At 36.1% G+C, this 23,873-nt stretch overlaps 1 protein-coding gene across 2 annotated transcripts in view; it reads left to right on the top strand.

The window, feature by feature from the left end:
- STK3 (serine/threonine kinase 3) overlaps positions 1–23,873 on the top strand; it is a 123,853-nt gene that overhangs the window by 37,960 nt on the left and 62,020 nt on the right. For both annotated transcript variants that reach the window (XM_051785225.1, XM_051785224.1), the window contains exons 7-8: positions 19,502–19,639; positions 21,489–21,614. In XM_051785225.1, coding sequence (XP_051641185.1) covers positions 19,502–19,639; positions 21,489–21,614 — 264 coding nt within the window. The remainder of the gene's footprint in view (positions 1–19,501; positions 19,640–21,488; positions 21,615–23,873) is intronic.

Raw genomic sequence — 23,873 nt, 5'->3', positions numbered from 1 at the left:
CTAGTGCCAGTTTGCGTAGTTCTGCTATTTTGGAAATGCACTGAGATATAGGAAGTATTTTTGATACCCTATACTAGAAAAAGCTGTGTTCGAAAGCTGTATTGTTCATACTTTTTAGGTAACATGGTCTGTTTTTAAAGCTTTGTGGATCCAAGTTTTTATTCCAGATGTAAGTTCTCATTATTTGGGAACATGGGAAAGAAATAAAGCCAACATGAGTGGTACCTCCAGATTCTGCTTTCTTCTGTGCCTCTTTACCATATCTGAAATTTCACATTGATTATGAAAACTACCTATATGGCATTCCAAACATCACAAATCTTAATGCGTTATCAGTTTACGTTTCAGAAAGCAAACATGGACATAATTCTTGCAAATACTCTTTATTGTTACCTGCTTGCCTGAAAAATTCTGTTTTACTGATGAAAGTCTCCTCTGCAATGTATATTCCTGAATTCCATGCTATACTGTTGATGTTAAAAAAAAAAAGTTGGTGTTCTGCTGGAGCAAATCAGATTTATAGTGAGAACTACAGAAACACTGGGGAGTCTGGGAAGTTTCAGTTGTCTTGCATTTTCCATTCTGCCCCAGAAATTTATAATAATTTTGCAAGATAATGATCTGTTTTCAGAAAAGAAAGAACCACTGATGGAATTCAAGGGAATGATGGCCCCTGTGGTACTTCCCAGTGTCCTGGTGCTGTGACTGAAGGTTTGGCAACAGAGATGCCAAACCTGCTGCTACTGCTGCTCCTGTTTTCATGCTATGAAAATGTGAAACAGGTAGTGTCAGCAAGCACAGGATTTATGGGCAAACTGATATACATGTGTTGAAAAAGTCATCTGTTTCAAGCAGGATGTTCCTTGTGAAATATAATAATCATGAGGTCTAACAGTGGGACAGAGAGCACGTCTACATGGGGCAGGTACATACAGACACAAGTGAGCTTTGCCTCTACTGTCCTCCTTTTACTTTTCTCCAGGAGTTTCTCCAGAGGAACTGCGTGTGCACTCTAAATGTCTTGCTTTTTTTTGTTTCTCTGAATAATAATATGACTAATTTGTGCAAACTGTGGTTTTGCAATTCAGAAGTGGTTAGCATTTGAGTTTTGGGAATGAACATATGAACATGTGCGTGTTTATAACTTGTAAAACATGCTGTTGTCAAACAGATTAACTGAATTATTTAGAAAAATTGGGACAAAGTTCTAGAAGTTGATCCTTTTAACAGTCATGTGAATTGCCGTGTATAAATTGTGACTCTGGAGCAACTGGTTGCATTGCCACTTGCTTGGTGTGAAAATATGTGGAGTGTGAAGTAGCTGAAGGTTCTTTCTAGACTGGAAATATTACAGGTGCTAGAGAAAGGTCTTACTGCCGTCGCCCTGGAAGAACACTAGGACACTAAAAGCCAAACGGCATGTCTTTCTGGATGGGTGTTGGAAAGTTGCTGGGTGCTCAGGTGACTGTGCTGTCAGAGGACATGACTTGGCTCCAGATCAGGAGCAGTGCCCTGTGTTTATGTGCATCTGTATCCAAAGTAACATCCCTGGCCTCTGAGCTCGTTTGCGTGTTTACATCTCTCTGGGGAAACAATGCCTTCTGTTTCAGGCTGTAATTCATAACCTTTAGTACTGGAGTCAGTCAAAGTGCCTGGACTGAGTGTGGGCACAGAAGTGCATTTGTCTGAGTGGCTAAAGCATGTGCTGCAGTAATTCTGATGCTGTCTTGTTGACTTTATGCAAGTTGAGGTTTGATTAAGATTTGGTTCAGCATAAAGTTAGCTGATACAAAGTGTAGCCTATTAAGTTTCTCTTTTAAATTAATTTACTGAAGGAGGAAGTGTATTCTTTTGCAGTGATTCTGGTCAGGCATTATGATTCCTAAAGCTGCATTAGTGTTGTCTAAAAAGGGCTTTGATAAAAATCAACTGGATTAGCATGCTCGTAATCTAAGAGTTTGTTCTTGATCCCTTAGTGCTTTTTCCTTTTCTTATAGATGAAGTCAGTGGGTATAATGTTCATTTTTGTAAGCCATTAAGGGTCATACATGTCCTCCAGATGTTGTTTCATGCACTGAGTGCATTCTTTTCCCACAGCTGTTACCTTGATTACTCACCTATATTCAGAAAATAAAAACATGGTTAGCTCAACTTTCTTTCACACCTCAAGGGAACTTATTTTCCATAAAATTTAACTTTACTGTTACAGAAGAAAAAGGTCTACCATGAACATCATAATTACGTTTGTGACACAGTTAACTGACATGTGGTGACTAGAAGGAAAGTGGCAACCCTGGCATTGACACAGGACCTTTTTTTTTTTTACTTTTTGTAATGTTACTTAGATCAAAATATTCTCTTGATGAATTTTGCCAAAATAAATAATTTCACACTCCAGAATTTCAGCAATTGATGAAAGTCTCCACGTTTTTTGGTTTCCTTTGACAGTTACATTTTTATAAATGACCTCGCAACTGATTTAAGGCAATAAACTAGATTACTAGGGGCCAGGACTCCAAATCTGGAGCTAAAAACAACCACTGAAAATATCTTCCTTTCTATTTAAATTGGAGAATTGTTACCTAGGCTCTAGTGCAGTAGTATACAAGAAAGATGATGTGACTTCTGCATTATTCCCTTGTCTAGCTTTGTTGTGTTTTTGTGATAGGAATCAAAAACTCTATCATTTCATGATCACTGTGCCCAAGACAGTCTTTAATAAACACAATTTTATTTAATTATTTATTTATGTGTCACTATTTATTTGTAAACATCCAGAGAATTTTAATATTTTGTTTGTAAGAATTCTGCTAGGCTTTTGACATTGAAATGGTAGCTTTTGGTTGCTGTTGAGACTTCAGAATTTATTAATAAAGATTATCATCTGTAAGAGAAATTTGTTCTACAGAGTAAAACATTATGTTTCTAATGCCTTTGCATTTCAGATGGTGATGGTTTAAATTATGACACCAGTCCTGTGCCTTAGGGCTTGCAATTCTGTAACTTTTTTCAGATGCATCAACTAAGCATTGCCTAATTTGTTATGAAATTGAAAGAAAAGTTGTTCAATAATTCTGACTAAGTTGTGCTGCTAACATCTGTTTCATATAAAATACTGGTAATCTGATAAGAATTGAAAGAATTGTGTGATTACTAGTTTCAAATAACCATTCCAGTGATGGTCAACCAAAGATGGCTTTTCCATTTATATGTATGGGGTGTTAAGTCCAAATGGCAGAGGAAGCTGATGCTTGGTGGCATGCAAAGGTATGTTGGTTTTGGATGCTCTTCTTTACAGAACCTCTGGCAAATTTATGAGTTATGTTTTCACTTAATAAATTTATCATTAAGTGTATTTATAATTTAACTAAAGAAATCGGTTCACTAAAAAAATGAAGATGACTACTTGTTACAGACAGTTAAAATATGTATGCTTGGATTTTTTATTTTCAATAAGCATTTTTAATACATGAACAATGGTTCTCAAAAAAAAAAAAGATTTTGTGTCATTTGGCAGGTGCAGGATGCGTTCTGGAAGTGGAGAGTATTACATGGCTCTGTTCTGAGCCAGAGTAACGGTCGGATGGTCCCTCACCATAAGTTAAGGCTGAATTTTGATACTTGGTCTGTGTTGTTAAGGTCAGGCAAGATGTGCTCAGAGGTGTTGTCTTTTTTCCCTGATTTCCACATGAATTTTAGTCTCCTCCCTTCTTATCCTTAGTGCTCTGGCTAGGCAAAGGGGAGCTCTCCAGCAGAAAAGGATGAAAAAGTAAGTAAAGCCGAAGAGGTGAAGCTTGGCAAAGTCTTCATGAGAGACTGAAGTTCTGTTTCACACAGCTTCTCTTTCTTCACATCTGTGGAAATTTTAAGTGTAAATTAATTTGATTTGCATTTTTGGTCTTCATGTATGTGAAGTTCTGCATATTAAAAGAATAGGACATGCTACACTTGAATCTAATTCAGTATTTTTAAGGACTTACTTGACTCCAGTGTGTTAGGAATGTTAGTGAAGATGAGAAGCCAGTCATGGTGATCCCTTCTCTGGGGGAAGCTCTGCTTTCAGATTTTTCAGTAGTAGTTGTTTCATCTGTATTTTGTTCTTGCTACACACCAGCTTCTTAAAGGGAAAAACCAGTGGCTGTGAGCTCAGGGTGTGCATGTGAGTGGCTGATGGGATTCACCATTTCTTAACTGCTGTACCTTGTGCTCAAGAACTTTAGAGTTTTGCTTCATCTCCAATGCAGACAGTCTTGCTAAGGGAATACATGCAAGTCTTGTTCAGAGGCAGAGCAATGAGTTTAAAAAACTTGCCCCAGAAGATAAATAGATGGGATTTTCAGTCAAAAATGAGCATTGTATTCTTCATATTTTTCCCATGGTTTTAAACTACTTCCAGACATGTGGAAACCTGCCTTCATTGAGTGAAGCTGAAGAAAACAATGAATTTTTATTTTTACTGGGGGGTGTGTATGTGTATGGAGTTGGTTTTTTAGAGGTATATATGTGTGTATATAAAATCCCTATACATATCTCAATATCTATAAGTCAACTTGTGTGTGTATATATATGGAGTTAGTTTTTTATGTACAGGGATATATATTTATGGATATATCTTTCAAAAAATTTTATATATACACATACATGAGTTCTTTGATTCTGTATGCTTGCAAATAATGAATGCCCATGGATGTTTTCGGGCAGGCAAAAAAGTATTTGTTTAACTATTTTTTTTAGATTTCCATGTTTACCAACACTCAGAAGGCATTGTTGGGTCAGTAACTTGTATGATATCTTCTTGGTGACCACAGGAGCATGAACTGTTGGTTTCTGTGTAGCTCTTTGCAAAATGTTTATGCTACAATGAACTTAAATCTCCATGTGATACTAAATCGAGGTGCTTTCAGTTTTGTTGCTAAGAATGGATGCCTCAGGAATGCTAAACTTGTGTGTAGAAAATGTCTGAAGTTTATATGGGTCTTATGCATTTTCAACACTAATTGGATGTCAGATATGTCCTTTGGAGTGGAATTAACCAGAGCATCTGGTAAATCATTGTGTATTTGTCTGTATTACTGGGCAGATTCACATGAAAACATTTTAACTTTTTTACTTTCAATCATTAGATATTGTCATATGAAAAATGCAATTACAAGCATTGTATCTCTAAAGGATTTTATCCTGGGTTTATTCGATTAAAAGTTTTGCTGCTGTTTCTAAGGTCAGCTTTTTAGTTTAATGTGTGTTTGAATTTCAAGTCAAGCAATTGACTTGCATGTCTTTTCTCTTTACATGGTTCTCTTCTAAACTGTTGCCTGTGTCAGTCTGACATAGTAAAGCATTACAGCCCAATAGTCTGTAACAGGCAAATTCACACTCCCTCTCTTTAGTTTTCTGTGTAAAGGAAGGGTGGAAGAGTCTTGCATCTCCCTTTCCTTTTGTATGTCAGCTGATTTAGGATTGTCTATGGAGTTTACTACTGCTTAAAATAAAGGGTTGCTTAAAATAACTGAATAATTTCTTCAAGTGAGTGCTCTTTATACTGGTTGGATAGTTTGTTTAATCATCTTTGTGCCATTTCTAGTTATGTTTTTTTTGTTCCCTTTAACTTACTGAAGGCTTATTCCCTTCTTCAGTGGGCATATCCATTTATGGACAAAGAAGATAATTCACTACACATGGGACTTGGTGGCCTTGGTTATGTAGTGCCTGGGGCTGTGCTGCAGGAAAGTCCCTTTGGAGTGTGCTGTGCTGTTTTCGAATTATTGCTTGAAAGCACCACCCCACATAGCTCCTTGTAAGGAGCCAAGAGAAACTGCCAGAGCAGTCATCAAGATACTGCCCTGTGCACTTTCAGGTCTCGCTGTCTGTTCTAGGGAAATATTTGCTTTACCACTTAGTGCTCTCAGACTGAGTGCCATGTCTTCAGGAAGCATGCCCAGCCTTTCTCTACCTGAAGTTTAAGCCAGTGCATTTCAGCAGCTTTCCAACTCTTGCTGTCTTCCAATTCAGTTGTTCTCATCAATGATTTGAAGTAGATTTTGGTGCACTGTGCAGTCTGGTGTTAAGCTACACGTGTAGAGTTGCAGAAGGAAGACATAAGCTCTGAATACAGTGATAGAGGAAAGAGGGTTTCAGAAAAACATGGCACTCTTAATGCAGTCTTATAGTGGCCCAGTTTTATACTAGCATATTGCTTTGGCCTGGGTGAGTGGCCTGTATGTCTGGAATTTGCATCCACACTCTTCTAGCTCATAACTAACCTTGACAATCTGAGACTCGGGTTGCCTGATGCAGCTTCAGTGTCTGCCTGTTCTAACACAACAATGACATCTGACACTCATAATTCACATCAGAAACTTTAGACATTAGAGCACCTCTGTGGCCTGAGGACATTGTATGTACATATGACCAAGAGGAGTGATCTCATAAGAGGGATTGCTTTCTCCCAGTCTTTGTGCAGATGTTTATAGGAATTAGGTTATTATTTTCTTATTTTGGCAATCTAACCAGCTGATATTTTTTTCAAAATTGTATGCATCCCTCAGCTAACACAGATGTCATTTGTGCTTTATTTTTCTATTTGCTTATGAATATCTCTTGCCTCTGTTGTCTCTGCTGCAAGGGAGCTCTTCAGATGCTATTATCTCAGGCTTGATAGAGGAATTTCTGTGAAGCTGCTTGAGTGGAATGACTACATACAGTTAGAGCAAGAGAGAGGTGAGATCTCAATTGTTTTCAAAGTGTGCCTTTCTCAGATTTGCAAAGCCTTGAACTTGGTAGTTCCATATATGTGCTGTAAATTATTGTGCCATTCAAAGGCTGTTTAAGCAAGATGAGTCTTGAAGATGCTTTTTGAGATGCTTTTCAAGTGAACTATGCAGTTTACTTAGTAAATAGTTATCATATTGCTGGAGGAGCCAGCAGTATAAATGGTAACATATCATTTGAAGGAGAGGAAAGGCCATTTACATGTAACTGTATATGACTGCCGTGTCTTGAAGAACTTTTGCATTCAGAAATCCTTTCCCCCTTCTGCCCTGTGGTATTTTTTGTATAAACTGGGGACAAGCTGCTAGGAATTAAGGGTATGATATGGCCCATTTATATGATATCAGCATTTCTAGTCACTGCTTCAGCTATTGCTATATTGTTTGCATACTTGACTGATTGCAACAGCCACATTGCTAAACTGTAATTTTTTCAGTAATATAGGCTGTAAGTTTTTGTCCCCTAAACTGTATATGAAGGAATGTTATTTCTGTGTGTACCTATAGTAACAGGACTCTGCTTTCACTTGGCTTTTTTTCTCTGCAGTGTCAGTCATTGTAGGGAAGCTGTGATACATGCCTTTGGCTGGAAAAAAAGGCAATAGGTAAACCAGACCCTAACAAAAATTTAGAAAATATGATTAATAAGTAAGTGTTTGGACAGGGCAGTACAACACAGACCCCAGACCCAAAACCTATGAAATTTTATAAGATATACCAGGTTAAATAATTTGGGGGTCTTGGTAGATGTTTGTTATTTTTTTTATCTTCAGGTTTGTTTAAAATTTGATTTAGGCAAAGGAATATAGATGCAAGGTCAATTCACACCATTGTGGATCTTTTCTCTCAGTGTCTCTGTATCTTTCTGGCATCCAAATGTTACATCCTATGCTATGAACTTTTTTCTTAATTATGAAGACTTTTCTATGTCCTTGATCCTGTGGAGTGATGTCATGTGCATGCAACTAAGCAGTTTATCTGCACGATTTCTGTGTATTTCCTGTAGGGTGTGCAGTATTTTGAAGATGATGGCCAAGACTGAAGGACATCTAATTAGCATTGGATGCCATTAGCATAATGCATTTTAATTAGCCTGTGTTGCATTATGCTCTTGTTTGTTGCGTTGGGTGAAATTTGTTAAAAGCTGAGCAGATCATGTTGGGAGCAATTAGAGATGGGTAAAAAACCTCAAGATGATACAAGTAATAACTAACTTATATAATTCAGTGTGCTATAAAATAAACAACTAATGGGGCTGCTATTTTATAATATGTATTACATTTTACTTTAGCAGTTGATAATACTGTTTGAGGGGTGGATATCTTCTGGAGAAAAAAAAATATGCCAAGTCCAGACATGATTAGAAAGAATATAATTGACAAATTTACAGTCAGTTGCACTAAGTCTAAACGGATGTTTTATTTAGTAGCATAGGTCTTAATTACCATTTTATAGCTGGTGTTTTTGTCAGAAGAGAATCAGTTCTTGATCACAACTAAGACATTAAAAAAGACATACTCTTTACTTGTTTCTGGGAGATAAGTTTAAGGGTTTTTCTACCCCTCTGGAACTAGTTTCTCTGCATTATCAGTACAGGTTATTGTATGGCTAATTACATGGAAGTTTGGGTTGATTTAAGAATACAAATGTTATTACAGAAATAGAAGAGGCTTAGACCATTATTGTTTTTAGTGCTCACTAGATCTGAAGTGCTATGTTTTTCTTTTTTACTGTGGTATGTTCAAATGAGCAGGCTTGAAAAGGTTGGTTAGCCACTGGGGTATTAAAAATAAAGTGGAAACTAAATTGTTTATACTTCTTAGAATATTAAAAATGTGGGGTTTTTAAATTAGGTGGAGAAAGAGGAAACAACAAAAACTTCTGGTGAATCTGTTCATATCTATCACCTCAGGGTATGAAAGAGGTGGCTTTTAAATTAGTACGTTTCTATATGAGAAATCTAGAAGGCATACAAGAACAAAAGTTAGTTTTTAGCTTCAGTTCTGTGTTTGATGTTAGTCAAAATGTAATTCAAGCAATTGTGTTCTGTAGCCACTGTATGACCTACCCAGCAGCAATCAGCTCCCCTCTTTTTTTTGGAGAGGGGGGAAGCCAATTGGCCCATGTTTAGCTTACTAAATGTCATCTGGATTCAGTAAAAAACAAGTGACCTGCATTGAATTAGTGTAATTGTAATACAAACAGAACATCTCATAGTTTTGGTCTTATACAGGAAAAGAGAAAGTTGGAGAGATTTTTCAGTCTGATAAATAAAACTGAAGATACAGAGAGTCAACTTTGGCTCACAGTTCATTTTACCTTTTTATTGTCTCCTTTTAAAAAAATTATTGGCATTTGAATTTTCTGTGTACATTCTCTCTTTGGAACATTTTCCCTTTTGGAAGAATCTTCCTTAGAGTGTATGTTGTGTCAGTTATTAAATCATGAGCAATCAGTACCAGTTGCAATTTCCTCAGATGCAATGCCATTTGAGAGATATTTTTTTGTTGATCTACCTGGCTGTCCAGAATTTGGTATATTGTTTTACCTCTGTCATTTGGTAGGATTGCTTTTGAATTCCATTATGTAGTTCATATTTTTCACTTACTGTTCCAGAGAGCAATGGTTATACCTACAAAGCTAACAAAGTGCCATGAAGAACTGAAGTATTGGTTCCAGCAGTATATTTGAATTTTAACTCTTAATTATGATCTTGTGGTTCTATAATTTAGTTTGGTTTAAAAGGAATATTAGTTTTTCAAAATGTAAGATTGTGTAAGTAATACTGTGCCTTGGTTTATACTTCTCTTTCCATTTGGTTATTCAAATGTTCAGATTTTACTTTTTGGTGCCTCCCACTGCATATGTCTGCATCGTGGCCTGTGGAGTAGAAAAAATAGTTTTGCTCTAGCAACTACATTTCCTTACAGGGAAGGATGTGGCCAATTATTACAGTGATCTAACAATGGAATTTAAGGGACTACAGTGTGAATAGTATTTATTTGAAGCTATTAGGTAGAACACTGGAAACACTAGCTAGATAAGAACAATAACACTGTTCTCTGTACCTACCTGGTAGCTGGGAAAGCAACACCACTGAGTCTTGTATTCTCTTAAATATCCTGGAGTGTCAGTGGAGCAGAGACAGGAGAAGTTTTCATTCTTCACCTGAAGGTAGGCGGAGTTTTAAGATGTAAGAACTCAGTTACTCTTTCGTAGACTACAAAGTCTTCTGTAATTAATTAGTTGCTTCCATTATTTCAGTGGGACATTGGCATTTAGTATCTGGAATTCTGTAATCTGTAACTTTAATTTTAGTTCTTCGTTTGAACACTGGGCGGTTTTCTTTGTGCTGGTGGTTGGCTTTTGCTACCACCTGTTCATCTGCTGCCATTGTACAGAGTGAAGTGGGAAGCAGCAACCATTGTTTAAGCATTGTTCCTTTGTGTTTCATGTTTCTTCCTTATTCTGTTTCTGTACCTAGGTGACCCAACACCCAACATGATAATTTATTTCTTTTTTTTTAAGCTTTATTTTTTTAATTAATTTTTAATGCCAAAGTCACCTTTGGGTATCCCAGTGACTTGTCAGCTACTAGATTTTTAAATTCAGCGCGCAGATTATTTTTCTAGCAAGACTCTACTACAGTTGTGACATGTCTAGATGAAATTCCCACTTTCTTTTGTGCAAACTGTAACCTCTCGAAGTATTACTCTTTAAATATAAAAGACCTTATATAATCCATGTAGAATCAGAGGCAGGAGAGTTGTTGCAAGGGAGAGAGAGCACAACCTGGGAAGAGGATGCACTTGGAGTTTGATTTTAATTTTATTTCATCTTTGTGTAATACACTCATCCATTGAATTTGCAGGTTAAACATGGGGAAAATACTATGTCTTCTGCAACTGCATGATTTGTATGAGCACAAGGCAAATGGGTAGGTGGTGGTGGTGGAAAAGACCTTTGAAACACATGCCCAGATTTTGATCATAAAATTCTGAAGCGGTATTTGTCTATATTTTTTGGTATAATAAAATGACAAGTTCTGGAAGTTCTCAGGTAGTTTATGGGCAGCTTTCCTACTATGTGACCTGAATATTCATTGTTAAAATTTAAACTCGCTAGCTTTTCTTTATAGACTTTGTCCTTCTTTGAAGTGGCAGTTAAACATGTTGGAGACTGTTACCGTGCTTCTCACTATAGTTACCTCCTCTTTAGACTAAGCAATGCTAATTCATTCAGTCTTTTCTGCAGTGTGTTTTTTAAATATCTAGAGCATTATAGTTACTCTGTTTTGAACCGGCTTCAGTTGGTTCACATCTCTGAAAGTGAACACAATACTGCTGCTGGAGGACTAACATACCCTGAATGAAGAACTACCACATATTTCTTGAATGCCTTCTATTCTTACTACTGTGATTATGTGACAGGTTTCACATTTAATATCCAGTATGTTTACTGCAGCTTTTTCTCACAAATATAAGTTACTCACTCCTTGACTCTTGTACTAGTAAATATAATTGCAAATGCAGTTTTTCCACTTCATGTCTCATTAAATGTTAGTATGTTTCTGGATGTACTCACTGCCTTATTTTCTCAGAAAATACTGTGAGAAGAAGAAAAAATATTCTGTTATTAAAGTAAGCTCTATTATTGGAGTTTCATATTCTGGGTAAAAACTTAGAACCCTGTAGGCATTATGTCTGTGAACTTTCAAGATAGTACTGAATCAGGAGTAAACAAATGATTGTGAAAGACGACTAAATTAATCTTAAGAGTATTCCCTGGATTTGGTCATACAGTGTGCAGTTTCTGAAACATTTCCTTGATAACTGGTAAGAAAGTAGTTGTTAAAGTTCAGTGCTGAAAAAAAGAAAAAGTTGTTCAGGTTCAAGATTGTGTTCTTGATCTCTTGGATTCTGTGAAAGGGGTGATAACACAGTGATTAAGTGATAGCAGGATGCTTCTGTCTGAGAGAGGTATCAGCATTCATGAAGACATATGTTTTGATACCTGGACAGCTGTGTGACTGGGAAATATCCCTCAGTCAGTGAATTGCCTAGCTCTTGAGCAAGGATCTATCTTAATGTGTAATTTGGTCTGAGAGACTCCTAAATGTTGACATTCTCTGAGGGTTAGGACAGAGTTGGCTAATGGCCTGAAGTGGCTCCAACTCACTGTTATGGTGGTTTCCTCACAAAGAGGAGATATTGCTCATCACTATCAAAAGGAATTTTTCTCCTATACAACAAAGCTTAAAATACTTTTTTTTCCAAATCTGTGTCAAGAAGTTTACACCACTACAAGTTCTTTCAGTCTAAAGACAGTTTAATATCTATTTATTTTTTTTCTACCTTAACTCCTCTCCTCACAAACATTTCTTTCCCTCAAAAAAATTTTAAAAGCCCACATACACACACTGTGCGCACTCTTCTTTCTCCTCCTGATTAAATGTATCTTGCTCATCCAATGCTGAAATAGAGGTACTTTTCAGAATAATAATAATGAATTAATTTGCAGCTCACTTAGGTTTTCTTTTTGGTGAGTGAAATTATTGGAAATACTGTCCTAGATGGTGTCTGAATGCTGCAGTTCCTTTCAGCTGTTTGAAACTCTCTTGCATTTTTGTAAGACTTACTGACTTCCATTGTCTTGTTTTCTGGTAGCATTTGGATTTTTTTAGTTGTCAGGATTTTTTGTTTTAATTTTTTTTCTATGTCCCTAAAAATGTGTAGACTTGTAATTATTGTGGATGTGAACTTTCAATAAAATATTAAGTACTTATCCTGTTTAGTACCTATATGGGATTATTTGCAAGTTAGGTATTTTCCTCTAAAAATTCCTGTATATGTCAGTTAAAAAAAATGCCAAACCTGGGTAGTTTAAGTACAAAATCTTGAGTACCCTGAAATTATTTTTGTTTACAGTGAATGCCTTTCCTTGAAAAATGGTGTAATTTCACTTTGCTAAAACACTCTCACCTCCCATTCCAAGAAAACCCCCAAGGAAATAACAGAAAATCCTAGTGAAGCCAAAGAACAGTTAAAAAACTTTCATGAGATTGTAGCAATGAAAAATAAAACATGGAAATAACTTCAGACTCTAGAAAGGCATTTGTTACCCTCTTGTATAGGCTTGTGATCCAAGTTGAAGGAAGGGAAAATGTTGAGAATCAGGTTTCTGTCTTCCGTTGAAACGTCACCGATATCAATGACTTCACAACCTTGCAGATGAAATGGAACTTGAATGTTGCATCTCTAAACTAAAAGGAAATGAGAGGACAGTGTTCAGCTGAATGGCAGAATTCAGGAATATTTTGTGTTGAAGAGCTGGGTTCAGGAAATCAAAATAGCCCTACTGGATAGAAACATTCAAACTATTCCATTCTAAAGTAGAAGATGGAAAATTGGGACAAGGTAATAGTAGAAAACTGCAGGCAAAAGTAATGAAGAGTTCCCCAATTTTTTTTAATATTTTAGAAGAAAACCTGGAGAAATATTGATAGGTGTGCTGGACTCTAAGGGAGAGGAAGAGAAAGAAGCCAACACAAGAAGGTCACTGCAGATAACAAAGTTGTTTCTTTGCATACAATTCCATCAAATCAGTTCTTGGGTAGCTTCCAGATATCTTTGGATAATACAAGTGATGGCTTATGAGAGGTCAAGAAACTTTGGAAAATGAAGCAAAGCAATGGATAAATTGTTAAGAGCAGTATGCTGAGGTGATATTTCTGGGAAAGATTGGTGGTAATAAATGTTTTTATTACTTATCTGACAAAAGGGTTTGATAATGAACAGGCATATATGCAGATGACATGATCCTTTTAGCTGAGTTAGCAGGGGGAACTTGTTCTTTTTCTTGATAATGGGATAGCAGCCAGTGCAATAAATTCTGCCTTTTAAATATACCAGTGCAGGATATGGTAGAAGTTTAAAGTTATTAAATGTGGTGGGATTGAAAAATCAGTTGTATAAGTAAGCTTGTTTAAAACCAGTTTTAAAAAACCCAAACTGAATGGCCTTAGAATGCCAACTTCTTCAAGCTGTTGTCACAAAGCAAATTACCTTTAATATTCTTTTGAAATGTAACACAATTTTTTAGAATCAAAGAATATACCAGGTTGGAAGGGACCCATAGGAATCATTGAGTCCAACCTTTAGTCAAAAGACTAATTCAGAGGTAAATCTTTAGGCACCATTCTGTTGCATGATGGTACTAACAAGACAAGGGTTGATTCTTTTCAATAGATTTACAGTTGCACTTAGTATTGCAAAATGTTCGAGATTGATATCTTTACATTCTTGACCTGTTGTAACACTGTCAAAATATTATGAGCTTACCAGCAATAATGAATATACAGGTCAACGTAAATGGCTTATCTTTCAGTAACTCATCTTTGCTGTAATCATGTGATTATTCTTTCCATTATGCATCTTTTCTTTGTGTTTATTACTTTATTACTTTACATCTTAATTGAATCATACTGTGCTTTGATCAGCAAAGATCATTATTCCAGATGGAATCTTATGACAGTGAATGGCTGTTAAGCCACTGGTAACAGTTATGGTTTGTTTTATTTGTTTTTTTTCCCTCTATGATGTTTTATTTTATTTTTTAAATACTCATCGTGTTAATATGTGTCATTTCATAATAAAATAACTCAAGTGTAATTTTTACCTTATGTAGTATTGTGTACATGATTTAATGAGTGGTCACCACTAAAATCTATCAAGGCGAGCACAGTAGGATTGCGTGTTAAATTTCACATACATTTCCCTCATTAGGATTAAAAATTCTGTATCAGTTATTGTTTGTCCAGAAGCTCTCTGAACTAAATCTTCAGTTATCCCTTCCTGCATATAGTCCTGTGTAGATAATGCTAGTGAGAATCAACTTGGATCAGACCTGGATAGATGTCTGATGGAAGCACACCTGTTTGTAGTTCTGCACAAAAGGTATAAGTACACTAGATAGTCTTCATCAACGTCTGTTTGTAGATGGGAGGAGGAAGCTGGGGATTTTTAGGGTGCTTCTAACAATGGAATTTATTATCTGCTCTGAAGCAGATAGTAAACTGACTTGCTTGACTTTAAACACGAGATGTTGTTCAATAACTTTGTTTTTCACTTTTGTTATTACACTATTGTAGTTCTGAATTAAAAAACCCAAACCAACCAAACAAATAAAAACCGTCAAAAAGCCACACCAAGAAAAAATGCTCAAGAAAGCAAACCCAATGTAGAACCTGCTAGTATCTGACCCTTCTCCATGCTGATGTTTAATTTTTAGGCAGCTGCTGAATTGTGTAACTGAATAATTAGGGATGTTTCAGCCTTTTTGATGGCTGTTCATGAAGGGAGGGAATTTCTATGACATGTATCACGAAGAAGAGAAAAACGTTTTATAGCTGATTCTTTATTTCTAAGTCAATGAAATGTTACAGTATTCAGTATTTAACTCCCTCAGCCTTAAATAGGTTTTCATACTATGAAAGTGTGTTACTGAGTTTAAATGTATTTTGATGTTTGTTTCCTGTAGTAGGTTGATAAACTAAGTAGTATAATTGTGGTGCCAAAAACTGTGGAGTTACAAACTGGTGTCATGTATCCTTACCCTGTTTATAAAAATAAAGTTTCTGTCTGTAGATTCCAGCAATGGAGCTTGAAAATTATAAAAATACCACAATATAAAAATCTTTGCTATCTCCTTCAGTGGCATTCATGATACTGGCCAAATAATAACAGTAAAAGTTATACTTCTGATTTTCTGCTTTTTATTATGAGTAATTAATTTCAACTAAGCAATAGAGGTAAGTTATTCAGGAGCTAAAACCCAAAACACATAGTACCTCTACCAAATTACTGTTGATCACTTAATGTGTTTGTGGGCACTGCAGAATACAAATGTATTACCCTGACTGACAGGAAGAATGAGCTGCAAGGATTTTCTGATTAGGAATTTCCAAGTGTGGTATATGAGCGTCTCATTTTTCTTTTGGCGTTTCCTAATTCATCATCATCACCATAATTACATTTTCACGCCAATAAAACTGTCAGTAAAAGAACCTTCATGGAAAAAGTCCCATTTTTAGCCTGGGCTTAATTTAAAATACTAGGTCCTTTAAGAATTATAAAAAGAACATTGTGCTGACTTGTGCAGTTCTGCTCTCATTTAAGACTTGGTCCTTAGTCTGGTATTCAGCTTAACTGTAACTGCTATGATTGGGCAGGTGAGGGCTACCAGGCAACAGGTATGGTAGAAACTGTGATGGATTATCTAATGTCCATCTGAGAAGTGACCCTAAAAGCTGCCTTGGATGGTCTTCCCCCCACCTTTTGTCATGAGTAAATTATAATCTGCTTTATATTCTGGTTTCACTGCTGAGTGTAGGATTCGCCTTGGACCAATGTGTGAAAGATCAATCAAAGTAGAATTGGCCTCAACATTCAGAGGTGGAAGGGTCAGTTCAGCACAAATTTGAATGGGCTATTTTATTATAGGCAGGCGAAGACAAACACTGATTAAGTTACCATGATCCCTCAGGCCTGAGTTCTGACATCTTGCAGCTTAGAGATTTTTTTTGATTTTTTTTTTTTTAGAAATGATTGAGTGGTTACAACTGAACACTGAGTCATAGAATCTAATGCCTTGGATGTATATTTGATGTGTTACTCATGTAAGACTTGTCAGTCTGTCTTAGAAGTGTAAGGGAATGTGGAAGGTGGTGTTGAAGGTGAGAGAGAGAAAAGAATTAGCCCCAGTTCTTTCATAGTATGTCAGAGCCTGTCCCCTCTGTTTAACGATTTCGTCCTAATATTTCCTGCAGTCGTTACTGCCAGTTCAGCCCATGTAATTGGGTGGATGGTAGCTTGTATTTGGTTTTTCTTTTAAGCAACAGTTGCCTAACACTGGCTCTGTGAGCACTGTCATCAGCCCTACTGTGGGAGCTAAACTAATACCAATAGCTGTGGGAAACTTCTGAAAAAATTACAAGTGGAGTGGATGCAAAAAAATACTACAAGTAATAGTTTGGGAAAACACAGGGACTGGAAAAATCTAGGGTGAGATGAAAGAGGCATGAAAAAACCCAAGCCTCTTAGGTTTCCCACTTACGTTGACACCCATGGAACAGTGACTGAAATAGTTTTATTTTAAAAGGGTACAGAGTTGTTTTAGGATAGAAAAGATCTATTTGACAAGAAATGGAAGCAAAAACAAGGAATAAGTCCCTGTCAGATAAGTGTTTTGTTTTTATTCCTGGAGATTTGGGACTGTCTTTATAATTCTCCAGTGATTGCTTTGCAAGCTTCTTGGAAGGAAACAAAGTAGTTGAAAGCTGAATCATAGACTGTTTTGAAAGAGAGAGGGAGCTTAACTTTTATGCAGAGAGATATGGAAGCCAAAATGATTTAGTTAGAGAGGGAAGATGGAACTGAAACCAGCATTTTAGGCTGTTTAATGAAATGCAGCTCTGAGAGCTGGAGGGAGAGGTACACACTAGCAAGTGCATGACATGACTACCAAGTTTGACTAAACATTTGGAATAAGTAGTTTCTATGTGTTTTCTTGTATTACAAAACTGCATTTAATTTTTTTTTTTAAGCTAAAGCAACTCGTGACTTAGCAAGATTTAAAAACCTGCAGTTTAAGCATTTCATAAATATACATGTTCCTGAATTAGATATTTCCAATGAACGTACAAAGTATAAATGTGGATTTCGGACCCTAACTAAGACTTGAGTATCTCCTTTTGTCAAATTTATTGTCTGCCATAGAAGTATGATTCATGAATTCCCTCTTTTTTCTCTTTGTCCTTTGTGAATTACAAAGTCACTTCTTTGCTGTGGTTCTTAACTGCTGTGTAGTTCATGAAAATAATTGGCAAACATTTTTCCTAGAACTGTGGAGCCGAGTAGGACTCTGTAACTAAGCTTTGCTTACCTGTGGAAGATAGGTCATATTTTTATCAAATAGGAGGTACACATTTTGACACCAGATAAACAGAAGTTCCTAGTCTTCTGTTACAGCTGTGTTTTCAATAGCTACTGCAGAGTGAGCTGTTAAGAGTAGCTGAAGATAAGATCAATAGTCATCAGTTCAAAGTTCAGAAGAAATCATTAATTTCAAGGGCAGAAACAGCTGAGTTTGTTAGCCACAGCTTTACACCAGAAGCACTTTACTTGTGCTGACAATCTTGCATCATAAGTGAAGTAGATAAGGCCAATTACCGAGTGCTGCATTTCCTCTCTGAGTCCATATAGTAGTTTGGCATGGCTGCCACTGAAAATATAAAGCTATTGTACCATACCTCTTAATTACACAAAATAGCCAGGTCTTTTCTTGTGATTTTTGGGTTAGGCAGATAATGAAATGAGTTTTGTAAACATTTAAGTGTTTGAATTAAAGCAACTATTCAGTAATGAATTAATTTTTCATTAAGATTATGGAAAACATAAGTTTTTGCATCATTTTACATGGACTCTACTTTCCTTTGGAATATGAGAAGAATTTTTGAATGAGGGTTTGAATGAGTTCAACCAGTTTTCAAGGCCAGTCAGACTTCTTAAGAAGTTATAGATAAAATCTCATGAAGTTCCCTCTGCCTTTTCCCTGTGTTTCAAACACAGGCTGAAGCTTCTGGTACCTCTACTATGTTAAAAGTGTGCATAATCTCCCATTTCAATTTTTCCCCCTTTTCTGAGTATGTATTTCTGCATATGCTTGTAGAAAAACAAATGAAGAACTTTTACTCTCTGTGACTTTGGAATATGTGGTTGAATGGAACCTGGGTTTAGAAGAAAATAATAGCTTATTGTTTGCATCAATAGACCTAGCTCTAAATAGTGTGTTGCTGCTATGTGTAAATCTGAAGTGATGATACTGAATGCATTTGAGGAATTACAGACAGAAGTTCAAAGTTTTTCCTTGTTTTACAGTAGTCTGTCAGAGTTGTATGGCTTTTTTTTTTCACTTACAAGTGTAAATTTATAATTAGAGGAAAACATGGAAAGAATCATATAGAAAATGGAACAATATATATATAATCTTAAGTAGGACAAACATTTTTTTATATAGCATAAATGTTTTTTCCTAGTTGAAAAATGGGTGTGCATATGGTTCTCGACAGAAGAAATTTCTGTTATGTAGGTAAAATGTTTCCTTTTCAATTTCATGTAAATTCCTAGTGCTAGCAGACAAGTTACTTCATTATTTATGTAATTTTTTAGTGTTGTTTTAGGTATTTTAGCATATGTTTCTAAATGTTACTTGGAAAGCAAGTTTTAAAATTTATGAATGCAAAAGGAAGTGATAATCTTCTCAAATTTTCTAAGCAATTCTCATATAAAACTAGATGCAGTTAAGAGGAGAAGGTGAGCTTGGCTTTTCACAGCAAGTTCATATGTGTTTGTTTAAACAAGCAGTGCTGTCATTTCTACTAAGAATTTCTGAAAGAATATAATAATCTCTTGAGACTGATGAATAGCAATAGATTAAATAATGAGTCTTGTGCTCAATAGGGTACCATTTAAATAGAGAAAATCTAATGGGAAGTAGCTACATTAGTAGCAGATGGATTTACTTCCTGAATCTTGATCTGAGTGGAAATCCTCGCTTACTTAAAATTTGTCTTCCAGATTCTTAGCCTGATAAGAAAGGTGAATAAAGCAGGGTTTTTTTTCTTGGCTTCGATGATGTGTTTTGTTTAAACTTGCTATTGTTTGATTTTTATCTAGGCTATTTTTATGATTCCTACAAATCCCCCTCCAACCTTCCGGAAGCCAGAACTCTGGTCTGATGAATTCACTGATTTTGTGAAGAAATGCTTAGTGAAAAATCCTGAACAAAGAGCTACAGCAACCCAGCTGCTACAGGTCAGTATTTAAGTTACTGAGGAAAGGCAGATTTTATGGCTTTTTTTTCCCCTCAAACCAGAACTGTTCTGAAAAATTCTAAGGGCAAATTTTATTTTAACTGTTATCATACCTTATTTCTTTTCCACTTCGTGGTCTTTTCACTGTCAGCTCCTGTATCTCTACCCCCATGTTATTTCTTCTTTGCTGCTTCTAAAAATTCATTGCTCTTCATATAGTTTAGGGCTGATCCTTGCTATTAAAATTGGACCCTTGCTTTGTGCTTAGAGGCCCTCAATAGATCTCAGCATTTAGACAAGTGTTAAGTAAAAGAATTGAGCCCAAGTTACACTCTGTGTGGACCACCCATGGAGTATATTTAATCTTTCCTTCTGGTCATGTCAAATCAAGCAGACAGGTTGCTCTGTGTCCTAGAAGGGTCTGATGCAAATGGACAGTATAATGAGTTTGGTTTTGAGCTGAGTTATACCAGGTGGGCACTTTTAAATGTGAGACACAATTGGCAGTGTGGACCTTTGGAGCCAAGGCACAATATGCCAGGCTTTTCCTTGCTGTAAGGCTCTCATGCTAGATTTATTCTGGGTTGACCTAGCAATAGCAGCTTTTAAAATTTAAATTCCAGTGAACTCCACTAACAAAGATGAACATAAAAATTTTGCAAAGTATTTTTTGGTAATAAATCCATCAAATTCATAAGTCATGTTATGAATATTTAATTTTATACACTGCAAAACACCAAAAGGTAGACTACAGGTAAGTAAAATTGATAGATTTCTGTGTGATGTATGAATCAGTACTTGAGACCTTCAAGATCTGAAGTTCATTTAGTTAACTTAATACCAGCAGCTGGATAGAAGAGATTTGCATTAATGTGTGCAAGTAAGGAGGAACAAATGAAAAAAAGCTTCAGTGTGCAGTTTCTTTCCACATACTGACTAGAAAACTGAATGTTATGTGCATCACAAGTACGTGTTGCCTTTTTCCACAGCTGGAATTTGGAGCATGGGTGATGGAGCTGGAGGTGCTGTATGAGTGAGTGGGAATGGAAGTACTGTTTGTAGGGAAAGGTCATGGAAGAAAAGGAGAGTAACTGAATTAATAAATCAAGGGAGATGAGAGATAGTAGGTACAGCATACGAGGCTTCATCAATTCTGTTCTTCATGAAATAATTTTTTGATACTTAATGATGTATTTCTGAGGTGCTTAGTTATGTTTTGCCTAAATTGTATTTGCATATAATGATATAAAATCAGATTTTTTTCTAGCAGCAGATGTTTATTAGACAGCAAAATGAATGTAAATGGCATCATGCACATGTTGTCTTAAAGGCAGAAGTGATTGTTTTAAATGGCTTTGAATTAAAAATTAATCTTCCTACTAAAAGTAAGGTTCCACATTTCAGTGTTGTAGATCAAGAAATATTTTATGACATATAAAGTCTAGGTTTATTTAAGTGAGCAGCTGTAGTTGCTCTGCTTAGAGCCACTAATTTATGCTGTTTGTTAAGATTAATTAAATTCTGTAACAGAATATCTGAAAAACTTTCTGTGTGAGATCATCACCATTCTATCTATTTACTATTTACTGCACATTTCCCTTAAAAAATTATATCCTTAATTATAAAACATTTGTTAAATTATTGTATTTCCCAAGTCTTGCAGTAATTAAAAATAGTTAAAGTAAAATTTTAGTTATGAAATAACTAAAATATATTGTATATTGTGTTTGTATAAATTTTAATTATTGTGTAAAGTATGTTACTGTTTATCACTGAAGTCTGTGGTGTTGAATAGTACTCACAACTACTGTAATCATATTACATATTTTAATGATTTTTTTTTTCCCTAGCATACATTTATTAAGAATGCTAAGCCAGTTTCAATTTTAAGGGACCTGATAACTGAAGCTATGGAGATAAAGGCAAAGCGACATGAGGAACAGCAGAGAGAACTAGAAGAGGAGGAAGAAAATTCGGTGTGTACCTGCTTTCCTGTAACTATCTGTACTTTACAGATTAGTTGCTGTTTTTCCTCTACTTCCTGTAGTTGTGTTCAAATACTTTTCTTTACCAGTTTTCTATGTGGTTTTAAACCTACAAATTCTGAGTATTCCACTCTTAATTATAAGTAATGCTCCTGCTGTGAGTAATGCCGTATGAGCCAGCTTTCAGCACTATTCCATGAGATGTCCTAGAAAAAAGTTTTTTTTTGGGAGTGAGAAAAGAAACCATGTCAAACTTCAACTGTTCAAGCTAACATTAAAAAAACCCCAAAAATTCTTAAGGTTCCACTTTCACAGGTGGACTTCTAGACAAGTGGTTTAGTTTTTACTTCAGGGCACTTGTGGTTTTTTTTCTTTGTTTGTGTGTTCTTTTGGTTTTTTGGAGGTTGGTTTTGTTTGTTTTGGGTTTTTGTTTGTTTTTTGTAAAGTCTAATGCACAGACTAGTTAGTCACAACACACAGTGAGTAGCAATTGCGATGTGGTTTGAATCAAGTTGCACCTATGATGTGAAAATGCTGAGAGAATTTCATTCTTCAGTTGTCAGCATATGTCTGAGGAGAGAAGCAGGTCATGTGATATGTAGATTGCATTTAGAATTGTTTGGCAATGTTAGGAATAAGTCCGTGTTCCTGGCATTATTACTCTTCCTACATGGTTTATTTCAGGGCAGCCTTGTGCAATGCAGCAGTATGTGCTTCAAAGAAGTGTATTACCACACGTACAATGAGAACCAAGGTCATTCAGGAAATAGCACACAGAGAAGATGGAGACTGGAATGTTAGTAGAAAACTTACAACTTTGAGCAAACAGAAAAGAGCAGTGCAGTAATGCAGTTTGCCCTATAGCAAATTGTAGAATCCTTGTTACAGAGTGCTGTGTGATGATCTATATATAGAAATACTTTTCGTGCAGATTCTGTGGAGTGTTTTATATCTCCAGCAGTCAGTGTGGTCCTTTGTTTGCTGCATGTTTCTCTCTAAAAGTTTGGTTTGCTCTTAAAAAAAAGAGCAGTTGTAGTATATGGAAATAGTTAGTTTTAGTACAAAAGGTGAGGGTACAAGTGAATGAAACAAAGAATACTAATGGTGAGGTGAGGAGGAGGGATTTCCTAGTTGACAAATACAGTTTGTCAAAACTCCATGTTTGGGAGTGACCTGTGAATAGCTTTCGTGTGTCACAGTGCAGAACAAATCTTGTTTTGGACTGGTTTTAGTAATTGTTTGATTGTAATACAGACTTCCTGTGTCTTGCAACTGAGTTCCAATGCAGTACACTGTTGTAAGAAATTGCAGATTCAATTGAGAGATGACACCAGAATCTTGTCCAGCTGCTGTCACTGAAGGTTCTGATCAGCTAAATGTGCAAAAGCAGCCAAACTAGGAAACAGCAGCATAAACTTGTACCAGTACCCATGGGGGCCTACAAGAGTGGTAGACCAGGTTGGATGGGGCTTTGAGCAGCCTGGTCTAGTGGAAGATGTCCCTGCCCATGGCAGGGGGCTTGGAACTACATGATCTTTAAGGTCCCTTCCAATCCAAACCATTCTATGATTTCTTGAAACTGTTACCATTTTCTTTTTAACCAGAGAAGTTTTCTGTAATGTGTTTCTTGAATGCATGTTGATCATGTACTGCATAGTAGAAAACTCCCGAGCAACATTTAGATGTGAGTGAAACCTGAAGTAACTGGAATCTAATCTCAGTTTGTAATTTTAGAAAAACAAAAAATCAATTCCCCCAGGGCCTCTACTTCAATTTGAAATAATACATGATTTGAAAATAAGCACAAAGATTGTGTCTTTAATTTGGAACTTGTTTGTGGAACTGACAGAAAAAGAGCAAACCAGTTCTTTCTGGGCTTCTGAGTATTTATTCTTTCCTTTCTGGAAAGGTAAGGCAGCTAATATGAGTGCCAACTTGGTATACTTGGTGTACAGTTTGGTAGTGGATCAAGTCAGCAGTCCATCATTCAAGTATAAAGATAAATAACCATTGCACATTTGTCCTTCTTATGAATCAGTTTCACAGAACCCTGAAGAAATACAGGGCTGCTTGTGTGTAGTTTGCATGACTACACAGTTCAAACGATAATATGGATTTTGATAAGCCTGTAGTGATGGCAGCAGTCCTAGAAAGAGCTAATGACAGTCCCTGAATTACCTTGTGTAGTAGTATTTTCAGACTGTGTATGGAATTGGAGTCACTGTTCAGTTGGAAAGTATTAGCCACCCA

The sequence above is a fragment of the Manacus candei genome, unplaced genomic scaffold (assembly GCF_025592945.1).
Source record: "Manacus candei isolate 608988 ecotype Guabito, Panama unplaced genomic scaffold, ASM2559294v1 h1tg000019l, whole genome shotgun sequence".
NCBI classification, from domain to species: domain Eukaryota; kingdom Metazoa; phylum Chordata; class Aves; order Passeriformes; family Pipridae; genus Manacus; species Manacus candei.
Note: the sequence above shows the minus strand (reverse complement) of the source record. Positions and strands in the feature narration are given on the sequence as shown.